This window comes from Oryctolagus cuniculus, chromosome 7 (genome assembly GCF_051225735.1).
Source record: "Oryctolagus cuniculus isolate XC-2025 breed Fujian yellow rabbit chromosome 7, ASM5122573v1, whole genome shotgun sequence".
Lineage (NCBI taxonomy): Eukaryota > Metazoa > Chordata > Mammalia > Lagomorpha > Leporidae > Oryctolagus > Oryctolagus cuniculus.
Window position 1 is genome coordinate 115,031,434 of NC_142873.1, and position 13,867 is coordinate 115,045,300.

General features: G+C 39.8%; 1 protein-coding gene across 11 annotated transcripts in view; it reads left to right on the top strand.

The window, feature by feature from the left end:
- Positions 1–150: 150 nt before the first annotated feature.
- Positions 151–13,867, top strand: part of MYSM1 (Myb like, SWIRM and MPN domains 1) — a 49,896-nt gene continuing 36,179 nt past the window's right edge. For 2 of the 11 annotated variants that reach the window (XR_016237338.1, XM_089337345.1), the window contains exons 1-6: positions 151–312; positions 4,538–4,616; positions 6,720–6,790; positions 11,166–11,243; positions 11,336–11,359; positions 12,444–12,522. Coding sequence is in view for 6 of the 11 variants with exons in the window: in XM_089337345.1 (XP_089193471.1) it covers positions 248–312; positions 4,538–4,616; positions 6,720–6,790; positions 11,166–11,243; positions 11,336–11,359; positions 12,444–12,522 (396 nt within the window). In the remaining 5 variants the exon portion in view is untranslated. Of the gene's footprint in view, positions 313–4,537; positions 4,617–6,719; positions 6,791–9,228; positions 9,362–10,624; positions 11,244–11,335; positions 11,360–12,443; positions 12,523–13,867 lie in introns of all 11 variants that reach the window. The other 9 variants (XM_089337340.1, XM_070078437.1, XM_051857716.3 and 6 more) reach the window with 9 other exon arrangements.

The following is a 13,867-nucleotide window of genomic DNA, read 5'->3' on the forward strand; positions in this document are numbered from 1 at the left end:
CCTTTACTTTGACTATATACCCTACTTTCTGCCAATCCCCAATCCTACTCAACAGACATTTTAAAACAGCAACCTCAAAACCTTCCCGGGTCTCCGGGAACGCCTTTCCTCCGGAAGCCACGCCTCCCCAGCACGGAAGGGACTAGATGTGGCTCCAGCCCCGCCCCGTGACGCATTCGGCCCTGCCCCCGGGCTCTTCCCCCTCTCGCGAGATCTCGCGGGAGGACAGACGGGGTCAGGTCTCATCATGGCGGCTGAGGAGGCGGATGTGGATATCGAAGGGGATGTGGTGGCAGCAGCGGCACAGCCGGGGTGAGGCGGAGATCCTGGGTCTCTCCGGGGCTGGGCGGGGCGTGGAGGCGGGGAGAGGACCCAGGAGAGCCCACAGGTCCTACAAGAGATCAGGAAGGGGAATACATTCCCCAGATCTGGGTGTGCTGGCGGCCCGGAAGGCGCCGCGCCGGTTCCGCCGTCTGGCTTGCTCGGAGCCAAGCGTGTTGGTGCCTGGGGCTCAGGTGCTGAAGCGTCGGGACAGCTCTTTGACCTTTTACCGCAGTGCTGTGAGGGCGTAGTTTAACTAGCACGTTGCACTTGTTCCAACAGTTAGGTTCCTTCTGATGTTTCCATCTTTCCAGAATCTGGCCGCTGGACGAGACTTAGCTCAGAGACTCCAGTTCCTGGGTTGCAACCCCTAGGATCTTGAGCTAGTCGTTTCTCCCTTCTTCAACCTAGAGATAACCGTGAAAAACTTCCTGAGAAACTGCTTAAAGAGAGGGGGCCGGATTTTAGAGTTTGACAGTTCTGGGTTTTCCTTCTGCATTCGCTGGCCCTACCAGTTACCAGCAGTGTGACCTTGGGCGAGGCGCTTACCTTGTGAGCCTCGGACCGTTCGTTTAAATTGAGAATGATAATAAGTACCCCATAAAGTTGTTGTTGAAGATCAAATGAAATAATGAGCATATGGTAGGTGCCCTGTCATTGTGTCCTTTTCCAACCCGTTACCCTTCGGGATGGTAAGGGATGTGAGGATCCAGTGAGGGACCACACTTTGTTCAACACCGATTCCTGCAGAAAAGATCAGTGCGGTTTGAAACAGAACTTTCTTTGACTCCTGGGTCTGTAAGAAATGAGTCGTCTTTCAGTCATGGAAGAGATCTGCACTAGGTGGGAATCGGAAGAACCAGGTTCTCAATGCAACCAGCTATGTTGCTTATAAAATTGTCGACTTACTGGAATCTGAACTAAAGGAAATTGCCCAGTGTTAGATCATTTTTGACCTTTAAAGAGGCAATTTCATGTAACACAGCCTAATTTCAGGGCCCCTGAATAGGAGTACCAACCTGCCCATGAAGCACGAAGATACATAAATGTCTTACCCACTCCAAAGCATTGTAAAGCACTATGATGGTAATTAAACTCACACACCAGTCTCCATCAAATCTTTAGGCAAAGAAATCCAAAGCCTGTAACAAGAATAATTGTTCTTATTCATGTAGTGTTTAAATCCTGACCAAGTTCTTTTCCATGTTTGATATTTACTTTTCACAAGTCAGTAAGATAGGTATGCAGTCCAGAAAGAAGTGAGTTCTCATTTTGGAAATACTAAAGATTATCTGAGGATGCTGGCTGGCTTCTTCGGGGTTTATTTTAATTTTTCTCCTTTTTCTCTTTCTTTTCATCTTTCTGTTTTACTTGAGTCTTGGGTCTCCAGAGGCAGTGGTTACCTTAGTCTCTTACAGAGGTGATGGTTCCTGATGGTTAGACCCTTGGCCTTACACAACTCTAAGGAGCATTGTTAATAGTATGTTCTGATGATTAATGCCCAAGGTATTGGGGCTGTAGTCATACAGAATTTAGTGTGAATGGTATCCATGCAGTGTGTAGTTATAGCTGATGATAGCACCTGTGGAACCCTTGGAGATTGATTTAAAATATCCTGTCAAGTGCTTGCTAAGTGCTAGGTTTCAATGTTAAAAGATGGCATTGAAACTTTGAGTTTCCTTGTACTCTTACCAGTCTCATCCACCTTTCCTTCTGCTTGTTCTTTATCATTGTGTTAAAAGGGGTTTTGTAGGACTTATATATACTGATCACGCAGTTCCTGATGATACAATCTCTCAAGACCCACGATTTCTGTTACATTGAACCATCTGAAATTTTGGCAGAGGTTGACCATTTTTTTACCTACAAAAATGGTAGTTTTCCTACGTTCAACCTAGTACTTGCTGTTATTTCCCAAATCTTTGACCAACGTCGACCTTTCTTCTGAGCTTCAGAGTCATTTGCCCAGCTCTCTGAATCTGTCTGTACTTGGACTTTACACAGCATCTCCGTCTCAGCTTATAAATCTCCCCCACCAAACGTGTCTGCAGTGTTCCCTAATTCAGTACGTGGCACCAGAATCAACCCAGTCACCTAAGACACAGACCTAAGCTTCATCCCTTTTCCTAGTTTCTCTCCTTTCACTGCCCTCATCCTGTTGGTTATTAAGGGCCTGTTGTTTCTGTCTAAATATCTTTTCAGATATATTCACTCCCATTATATATTCAATCCTGTTAGATTGCTTGTTCCCTAGGTATAAGCTGTCACCTTTCTCCAATATTTTTATAGTTGCTTCCTCTTTGCTCTTCTGTCACCTTGGCCCCCTTCAGTTCTTTCAGGAAGCTAGTCTTTTATACAGATCTGATCATGTATTCCCTGCATTCTCCAGTTATTTTTAAATACGTGTGTGTGTGTGTGTGTGTGTGTGTGTATATATTCATTTTCTAACTAGTAGAGAACTTTGTGGTCCATGCCTCACATACCTTGTTCATTTCATTCACCAAATATGGGGTAGGCATTGTGACACAGCAGGTTAAACTGCCATCTGGGATGCCCACATCCCATATCAGAGTGTCTGGGTTCAAGTGCCACCTCCATTTCTGATCCAGCTTCCCACTAGTATACACACTGGGAGGCAGCAGATGATGGCTCAGGTACTGGGTCCTGGCCACCATGTAGAAGATGTGGATGGGGTTCCTAGCTCCTGACTTCATCTTGGCCTAGCACCAGCTGTTGTGTTTGGGGAGTAAACTGGTAAATGTAACATATCTTCTCGCCCTCCCTTTCCCTCTCCTTCTCTCCCTTTCAAATAAGTAAAAATAAATAAACGTTATAAAAAATATGGATGCTAAGCCCTGTTCCTGCTCTAGTAGAACTAATGTTGGATAAGACAGATAGTACCCTGTGTGTGTATGTGTGTGTGTGAGAGAGAGAGAGAGAAAGAGTATAGTGGAGTAAAGATAAGAAAGGGGGGAAGGTGAATGGTCAATTTTGTCTCTTATAATCCAGGAAAATTGGGACCTTGGAGATGAATAAGGGTGTAGTGGAAGGACAGGACTTGAACAGAGAGAAACAGCAGAAATGGCAGCAGACTGAATGTGGTTGTGAAGAAAAAAGAGCAGGCTCAGATTTCTGGCATGGGCCTACCACTAGGGAGATGGAGGTGCCCTTGACTGAGATAGAGAACAATGGAAGAGAGCAGATTTGGGAGGAAAGGTGATTTCAGGTTAAAGATGTCAGTTTGTGGTACCTGTGGAGATTCAGGTCAGTGTCAGCATGGATGTTGCTAATAATTTTTACTGAGGCATACTGTGTGAAAAGATTTTGTAATGAAGTTGAAATGGTAGGAGTTCTACCTCGTGCACTCTGGGCAGACCTCGTTACTTGAGCAAAGGTTTCCTTCTGCTGATACAAGTCTTGGAGTCCTTCTTTATTTTGTCTTCCACTTATCCTCTTCCAGATCAGAGTTGATGCTTAAATTTAAACCATTTTCCCATCAACAATTCAGAGAAATTATTGCTGTTAGTTCATTGTAGAGCATGACCTGTTGGCCCCATAGTCTATCAAAACTGCTGTAGGGCTAATGAAGGACTCAATGTATAAACCTATTAATAGATTTTTATAATCTTAAAGGTACAAAATTCTTACCACTAGACTAAGTCTAATTAACTGAATAACTAGGAAACTATCTGTAAGCATACAAAAGCAGAATGTTGCATTTGATTGTCTCATAGATTGGGCCTCCCCACACTTAACTGTTCAGCCTGTTTGCATATGAGGTGAACACTGACTTTAGAGAGTTATTGTTCAGTAAAAGGAGTAAGAGATTTAACAAAGTTTGATCCCTCATGAACATAAAAAAATCTTAAACGAGTTCCTGTGTATATATGAATACTAGTTAGGAGAAACTGAAGTGTTGATTCATGGCCACTGAGCTTATTGTGGTTTGCTGTGTTGAGGTATTCTTTTCTCAAGAAGTTGTAAATAGTCAGACTTGATGTTTTGCAATTTAGTTATTGTAGCCTAAAGCCCCTATATATTTCAGAGGCAAGAGAGGTAGGGCAGGCATTTCTGCAGTGTTAAATCTGCTTGCTAAGGGGAGAAGGGAATGAAATATTTGCTTCACATCTACAACCTGCCAGTCCCTATGCTATGTGAGTTCTATCTGTTAACTGATATAATACCATTTTTATGCCCATTTTCTTAATTACTACAGAAGTGATGAAAATACAGCATCAGTTTTACAGCAAGAACACTATCTTGACTCATCGTGGAGAAATGAGAATGGCCTTATTGTAAGTATTTTATAAAACTCTCTGGTGCCCTAAGCTGTCACTCACTGCTCTAGGGTGTCTCTTTTTTCTTTTTACTTAGTGCTGGTTCTTAGCACTCATTGCAATAATACATTGAAACATTTTTCGTACTTTAAGGATAGAAGAACTCTTCTTTTGACTTTGAAAAATGGCCCATTAAGAAACAACTCTGGAGGTACCTAAATTTAGGCACAAATCCATGCTCTACTACATCTCAGATTGTGAACTTCACTGTCTTCACCTCAAAAATGGAGATTATCACAGTATTGTAGCAGTTATGTATTGAACACTGCTGTGTGCCAGACTCTCAGCCAGGTTGGGGGGGATACAGATATAGTGAAGATAGACATAATCTTGCTCTAAAGGAGTTTACATTCTCAAGAGGAGTCAGGTTATGAACAAGCAGACAAACATAGATTATCAGGGAAATAAGAGGCCGGCTGAGAATACTGGAGGGGGAAACTACTTTAGGTAAAGTTGTCAGCAAGGGGAACTCTGAGGAGGTAGCATTTAAGTTGAAAAATGATGAGAAGAAAGGGTAGGTATGTGAAGAGTTGATAAAACATTCTAGGCAGAAGAAACAGCAAGCAGAAAAGTTGCAGTTGAAGGCCTATGTCTAAAGTAATTTAGGAAGGGGAAGGGTGACAATATGTGTCAAGGCTGGGAAGGCAGGTGAGAGTTCTATTACAGAAGCCTTATGGGTCTAGAGTATGTTAAAGGGCTTAAATTTATTGTAAGTGAATTGGCATCTCATTGAAACATTTTATGTAAATTTTATATGGATGAATAAGTTCATTTTTATGGAATTTGTTTTGAATGCCATGAAGATTAAATTAGAGGAAAGCAAGAATAGGGTCAAGGGGACCAGATCATAAACATTTTTAGTAATCTAAGCAAGATATGATGATGGTGACTTGGCTTGAGGTGGTAACAGAAGAGACAGAAATGGACAGACTTGAATTGTATTTTGGAGATAGAACTTTTGGTAGATTGGATGTGGGAATTGAAGGAAATGGGAAGAATCCATCGTAATTCATGGATTTATAGATAGAGTGACTTAATGACTATTAGCGCCTTCTATAAAGTTGGAAAGCCAAAGGGAAGAACTGATTGAGATATGTGATAGTTGGTTCTTTTTTTTTTTTTTTTTAAGTTGACATGTAGAGTTATAGACAGTGATAGAGAGACAGAGAGAAAAGTCTTCCTTCCGTTGGTTCACTCCCCTAATGGCCGCCATGGCCGGTGCTGCGCTGATCCGAAGCCAGGAGCTGGGTGTTTCCTCCCAGTCTCCCGTGCGGGTGCAGGGACCCAAGCGCTGTGCTGATCCAAAGCCAGGAGCCCTGTGTTTCCTCCCAGTCTCTCATTCGAGTGCAGGGACCCAAGCACTGGGGCCATCCTCCACTGCCCTCCCGGGCCACAGCAGAGAGCTGGACTGGAAGAGGAGCAACCGGGACTAATACCTGGTACCCCAACCGGAACTAGAACCCGGTGTGCCAGCACCACAGGTGGAGGATTAGCCAAGTGAGCCATGGTGCCGGCATGATAGTTGATTCTTAATTTTAAATATGTTAAATTTAAGAAGCCAGTTATTTAGCCAGTGGAACTCTTGAATGGGTGGTTGGATATGATTTAGATCTTAAGAGACATGAGCTGAATATTTTTGAGAGTTGAAAACGAGTGTGATCACCAACAGAAAGATTGTGGCTGAGGGGGGAAAAGAATTGTGATAAACTTTAGAGATAGATGAAATATTTAGTGAAACGTTTGGCATCTAGTAATTCCTCATTCACGGTAGTCATTGTTACCTTATCATAAGGTAAGGTAACAATGTAGGTAAGGTGTGAGACTTAACAATCCAACAGACTTGAGTAGTCTGTTCTTCTTAAAATGCTAGCAGTGCTGAGGCTGCATCTATGAAATGTTACTGCCCAGTTCTTGGTATTATCATGGAAATCAAAGATGTCTGTGTGCTCAGTAAAATGATTGTTATTTTATTTATAATCATAATATTTTGGTTTTTTTTTTAATAAAACATAAAAGATAATTTCAAAAATAGTAAATAAATAATATATTCTTTTTTAATAGCCTTGGACTCTGGATAGCACCATCAGTGAAGAGAACAGAGCTGTCATTGAAAAAATGTTATTGGAAGAAGAGTATCCTTTAATGATTATGAGAAAAGTAAAGATTTCATGGTTAAGGGGCTGGCACTGTAGCGCGGCAGGTTAAAGCCATGGCCTGCAGCACCGGCATCCCGTGTGGGTGCTGGTTTAAGTCCTAGCTGTTCCACTTCCAATTTAGCTCCCTGCCAATGAGCCTGGAAAATCAGTGGAGGATGGCCCAGGTGCTTGGGCCCCTACACCCATATGGGAAACCCAGAAGAAGCTGCTGGCTTCTGGCTTTGGCCTGGCCCAGCCTCAGCCATTGCGGCCATTTGAGGAGTGAACCTGTGGATGGAAGATATCTCTTTCTCTCTCCCTCCCTCCCTCTCTAACTCTGCCTTTCATATGAATAAATAAGTCTTAAAACATAAAAATAAAAAAGATTTCATGGCAAAAATCTATAAATGCAAAAGTTAAAAGAGGTTCCTGTTATTTACTAGTAACTATTACATAATAACCATGTTACATATCTATGCAAAAAAAGCAACATTTTATTCTTGTGATCTGTTTCACTTATTCTGAGATCTAATTTTGGAGTTTCTGTTGTCAGCCAGCTCTCTATGATACCTGGATATTGAGGAGAAGTTATAGAACATTTAACTCAATTAGAACCTTAAGTCTAGGCTTCCATTTTTACAGTTATATAAACTGAAACCCAGAGATGTTCATTTGTCCAAGGATACAGAATTAGAATATGTAAAAGTTCTCCTTTCTTACTCTACCAGTTTACAGGTGTTAAGTAGGAGGAATCTTAAGTATAAAGCATAAGACAAATACTACTGGGGGAAGATTTTTTTTTAGCTCCAAGTTGCAGGTTCTTGTCTGTGGGTCAGCCACTGGTTTCTTTCTTTGTTTTTTTCCTCTGTGTGTGATTTTGGCAGTTGTACTCCTTTAGATCTCAGTTTTTTGTTTTTTGTTTTTTGTTTTTTGTTTTTTTTTGACAGGCAGAGTGGACAGTGAGAGAGAGAGACAGAGAGAAAGGTCTTCCTTTTGCCGTTGGTTCACCCTCCAATGGCCGCCGCGGCCGGCGCACAGCGCTGATCCAATGGCAGGAGCCAGGAGCCAGGTGCTTTTTCCTGGTCTCCCATGGGGTGCAGGGCCCAAGCACCTGGGCCATCCTCCACTGCACTCCCTGGCCACAGCAGAGAGCTGGCCTGGAAGAGGGGCAACCGGGACAGAATCCGGCGCCCTGACCGGGACTAGAACCCAGTGTGCCGGCGCCGCTAGGCGGAGGATTAGCCTAGTGAGCCGCGGCGCCGGCCTAGATCTCAGTTTTTAATATGTGAAAGAGAATTGAAAGAAAATGATTTCTGATTTTATAATGTATAGATTATTTTTTAATGAGTTATTTTTTATTTATTTGAAATGCAGAGTAAGAGAGAGAGACAGACATCTTCTGTCTGCTGATTCACTCCCCAAGTGGCTGCAGTAGCCAGGGCTGGACCAGGCCAAAGCCAGGTGCCAGGACTTTCATCTGGGTCTCCCTCATGGGTTGCAGGAGCCCAACCACTGGGGGCATCTGATGCTGCTTTCCCAGGCACATTAGCAGGGAGCTGGATTGGAAGTGGAGCAGCCAGGACTCAAATCAGCGCCCATGTGGGATGAGAGCATTGTAGGTGGCAGCTTTACCCACTACACCACAACGCTGGTTCCATTATAAAGATTATTAGTAATAGCCCAATAAGTGGTGGTTTATTTTTAACTCTTCGTCTTCATTTCATGGATTTCTGCCTACTATGTAAGCCAGAATTTTTCTATTACTTTTATTCCCAATTAAGGCTGTGATAATTTTAGAGTGTCTCCTGATATCTTTAATTATAAGCTGACTGTTTTTAGAGTTTCTTATTCTCTGACTCTCACAAACATTGTAGTCATACCTTAGATTATTGCGTTTCAATGATAATCGCATATAATTAAAATTTTGTTACAATTTAAGGCTTAAAAAGGTGAAACTAATTTTAAAATTTATTTAACCCAGTATATTGAAATATTTTCATTTTTAATATTTATAAAGCATTAATGGATGGATATTTTATATTCTTTGTATAATACTAGGTTGTTGAAATCAAGTGTATACTTTTTAAAAAAATTTTTTGTTTATATATTCGAAAGACAATGACACAGAAACAGATACACACAGATCTTTCATCTGCTGGTTCACTCCTTAAATGCTTATAATAGCCAGGCCTGGACCAGTCTGATGTCAGTTGCCAGAAGTCCAGGTCTCTCACTTGGGTGACATGGATACAAGTACTTGGGCCATCACCTGCTGCCTTCCAGGGTGCACATTAGCAGGAAGCCTGAATCAGAAGCAGAGGCAAGACTCAAACCCAAGCATTCTGACATGGAATGCAGGTGTCCCAAATTGTCTTAACTGTTCTGTCAAATGCCTGCCCCTGAGTGTGTATTTTATACTTAACAGTACTTCTCAGTTCATGCTGGCCAGTTTTTCAAGTACTCAAAAATTGTGCCTTTGATAACCATTCGTATTGGACAGTACAAGTCTAGATTAATGAACATGTATTTGCTGGTTTACTTCCAGATGTAGAAACAGAAATAATGAGGGTAAGAGTTAACATTTTACAATTTAGAAAACAGAGATAAGGGTTTCTTGTAACTTTCTTTAGTACTTAGTGCCTAGCATAGTACTTGACATATACAAAATAGTCAATAAATATTTGTTAAATCAAGAATATCCTAGACTAATTTAACAGTATTGCAGTTGGCTAATTTCAAGGACTTTAAGTAGGAGGCTCCTTAAGACTTTTGAACTGTTTGTTACATTTTTAGGTTAGAGAAGAGCCCTGAACTTTTTTTTTTTTTTTAAGATTTATTTATTTTCTTTGAAAGAGTTTCACAGAGAGAGAGAGATATCTTCTCAGAGAGAGAAAGATCTTCCATCTTCTGGTTCACTGCCCAGATTGCTGCAACTAGGGCTGGGCCAAGTGAAAGCCAGGAGAAAGGAACTTCATCTGGGTCTTCCACGTGGACTGCAAGGGCCCCAACACTTGAGCCATCTTCCTCTGCTTTTCCCAGGCCAAACCACAACACTGGCCCCATACTTACTCATTCTTACACCAAATGGGAAAATAGCAGCTCCCACAGTATTGAAAAATGCCCTATTCTTTCCATTGTAATACAAAAATATAGTAGAGTAAGTACAGAGTCAGAAAGACTCGCGTTGGAATCCCAGCTTTGGATTAGTGTCCCAGCTCTGGTACTCAGTTAGCTATTTAACCAGAACTCTCTGAATCTGGGTTTCCTTATCTCTGAAATGAGAGTGATCAGACTTGACAGGACTCTGGGAAGGCTCACAGGAGAGCCTGCCTTCCATGATAGCCAGGATGTGACAGGTGGTCGTGTCAGCCCCGACACGCCCTCTGTGTCTATGTCTCATCTTCCTCCTGCTCAAGTGTAAAGTCACTGGCGTTCATAGCTTGCAGGAAAGCGGGGCAATCATCTGAAGACTTTCCTTTAAACATAATGTGAAATTGTAGAGGTAGCTCACTTGAGTTTGGTTATTTTGCTCTCAGGTCTTCTCACTTTTTCTTGTTAAGAAGTGATGTGGAGCTGCTTGAAGCACACAGCCCTCGTCTCTGCTGTTGAGGAACAGTATTTTTTTTCTTCTTACTATTTATTGAATCCTTTACTTAGTGTAGGGTTAATCTCATAAGTGTAGAAAAAAGTAGATCATTGTAAAAATTAAAAGAATGAGAAAGGAAGGAGGACTGAGAGTGGCAGAATAGATGGGAGGGAAGGTAAGGTGGGATGTATCACTATGCTGCTGAAGTACATAAAATTTGTTCACATTTAAAAATTTTTTTAAAGAAAAAGAACCTACAGACTGGATTGTTCTCTAAATATGCAGAGTGGTCCAGCCCCAGGAAGTTGACCCACATTGTCTGAAAGCCTCACAAGACTGATAGAGCTGCCAGCCTGGTGTCACAGGCTTGACCTATGGCGTAACATGGATCTCCTCACCGCACCTCCCAGCCCTCACCCGCAAACCTGAAGAAATATGGAAATGTACTCCAGAATTACCTTGAACAACCAATCATATTTATCTATTATGTTTTTCATAGTTTAGAATAAAAAGATTTCAACATTGAATATATGTCTTCTCTTACCCATTTCTAATAGAAGAGAAGCTAACATTTATGTAGTGCACATTTTATGTAAGCACTGTTATATGATTTCACATGTAGTGAATTTACCAGAGAGGTATAAATAGTTCTATTCTTTGAGAAGAATTGGTTTAGCTTGAATTCAAGTGTGACTTCCATGAGTCTATGAATGCTTATTTTATATAATCACATAAAAGTTACATGGCTTTAATATTGCTTTAAAAGCTTCCTTAATAATTACACAGGTATTATCTATCTAAAAAATCGCTTCCAGAAAAATTGTGGCTTGATCAGAAGGAGGATAATAAAAAATACATAAAGAGGTAAAATCTATTTGTAAAGTCTTTAAAATGTAAATTGTATTTTTAGGAACTTCTTCATAAGCTGCCTTATTTTCTTTTTTCATGTGGTGCAGTCTACAGAAAACAGCAAAAATCATGTATGTATATTTTATATTTTTTAAACTTTTTGATTAGTTAAAAATTATGGGAGAATAAAAAAGTTAAGGTTGGCCCATGGAAAATCCATCTTGGCCCTTGAGTTATACAAAGTCATAACTATGAAAACAAGTTTTGTACAGATGTTGGAATGTCACAAGACTAATTTTTTTATGTTCTTTTTTTGCCAGATTTTCTTTTCATGGTCCATGTAGTCACTTACATCAGATTATGGAAAAGATGGTTTCCTAGAGGTTTATGGGGAAGAAGCTATCTAATATATTAGGAATTGATTTCTATTGCTTTGTCAGTTAATTTTCAACAAAAATTTAATTTCAATCTGTGGCTTTCAAAATTATCTATAGAAATTCACCATTTTATAAGTACCCTTTCGCTATAATTGAGAAAAAAGCTGACATTCTTTAGCATTTATAAACTTGCAAATTTATGGTACCTTATAAAGGTGGATTTACCTATTTGTAGTTTCCCAACAAATTGAGGACTGAGCAACCTTTGGCTTTTTTATTTTAGTGAATAAACAGCAAGATGAAGTTGATGGAAAGATTAATTTCTTGCTTAAATAAATGAGCTTGAATTTCTTAAGATTCTGATTTTAAAATCAATAAATGTAGTACCATAGTTTTGCGACTGCTTTTCTGGCTCAATTTTTACATGGGCTTTTATGGAAAAACCAAAAAAAATACTTCCAGAACCAATTTAAACTTGTACATGCCTTGTGGGATTTAGGAATGTATTAATGCTTGTGCTTTGTGTCCAGTCTAAGGAAGCCTATTTGTTGGTTATCACCTTGACTTCCTTTGATGTCTTTTTGTATTATCCTCACTCAGACCCAAGGATTATGTCTTTTGGGCCTCCTATCATCCTGAGCTAGAGATACCTGACAGGGTAAACTTCTTCCCCCAGGTAGAGGCTGTGGCCTTCTTTTTTTTTCTGTTTCTGTTTTTTAATTCTTAAGACTCAAAATATTGAATTTATTTAGCCCATGGCTATCTATAACCTTTAGCTGCATAAATAAGGAATGTTCCATTTCAGAAATTTTTTTGCAATTCCTTTTTTTCCCTTCAGGGTACACTCTCCTACTAAACCAGCCAGTTACTCAGTAAAGTGGACGATAGAAGAAAAAGAGCTGTTTGAACAAGGGCTGGTAAATAGAGCAATTTTTAATTTATAGTTAAATAATTCTAGAAGAAAATATTGATAGAGTTACAAGATTAAATTTGTAGCCACCAGAATTTTCTGTTTAATTACAGTTATTACTCCTTTAGTTTTTCTGTAGTTATATTAATGATATTTCTAGTGTAGTACTAAGGAATTTCTTTCAATATCCAGGTATAAAAATACAGTTGAACAAATCTTTTTTAGTTTTCATACTTGTTCTGGTATTAACCCAAGAAATTAACTAAATTGTATTATATGACACCAACTACCTGGATAAAAGAGAAATTTGTTTCTCAGATGTTTTCTCTCAAGTCAAAATGTAAATATTTGAAACTGAGTTAATTGTCTACATTTTTAAAAGATTTTTTTGAAAGAGTGACACAGAGAGGGAGAGACAGACAGATCTTCCATTCTCTGGTTCACTTCCCAAATGCCGCAACAGCCAGATCTGGACCAGGCCAAAACCAAGGCCCCAGGATTCTATCTGGGTCTCCCTCATGGGTGGCAGTGACCCAAGTACTTGGGCCATTAACCACTGCTTTCCCAAATACATCAGCAGGGAGCTGGATTAGAAGTGGAGCAGCTGGGATGTGAACAATGTGGGATGCCAGAGTCATAGGTGCTGGCTTATCCTGCTGCACCACAGCACCAGCTCCAAGCTGAATTTAGGTTTTTAGCATTAGTGTACACAGTCTAAGTATAGCAGAAACATTTTTTGCTGTAATGTATCACTGAGACCTATTAAAGTATTTACAGTAGGTTACATAATGGAAAAAGTGCATATTTTGTTATGTATACACTGGTGTCTGATTCTGATAATACTCATTAATATTAAGAACCTTTAAGAAAACATTCAGAAATTTATTTTTTTATACTTTTATTTTTACTATCTTGAGTAGGTGATATATTTTCCTTTAAGGTCCATGTTACCCAATATTGTACTAGTTAATTTGAAATTATGTATATTTATATATTATGTATAGAATATTTGTGTAACACATAAGATTCATGAATACTGATCGAAGTATCATTGTTAGCATTTCTATAAATAAAGGGATGTAAAATGTGTGTTTTTCTAGTCAGCACCATGACCCTCTATATGATGTTCTTTTATATTAACTGTCTTGAAGGTTTTATGTCTTGGAGGTTTTTTTCTATTCTGGCAGCGTTTTTATATTGGTATCTATTGATGATATAGATTATTGCATGATTATCATTTCTAATTAACCACTCATTTAAGATTACTAACAATTTTGGTGTCTTGCCTTTGTCAAAGACATGTATATGCATACTTGTGGGCAATATCCTCCCTTGTCTCCTCAAGAGATGGA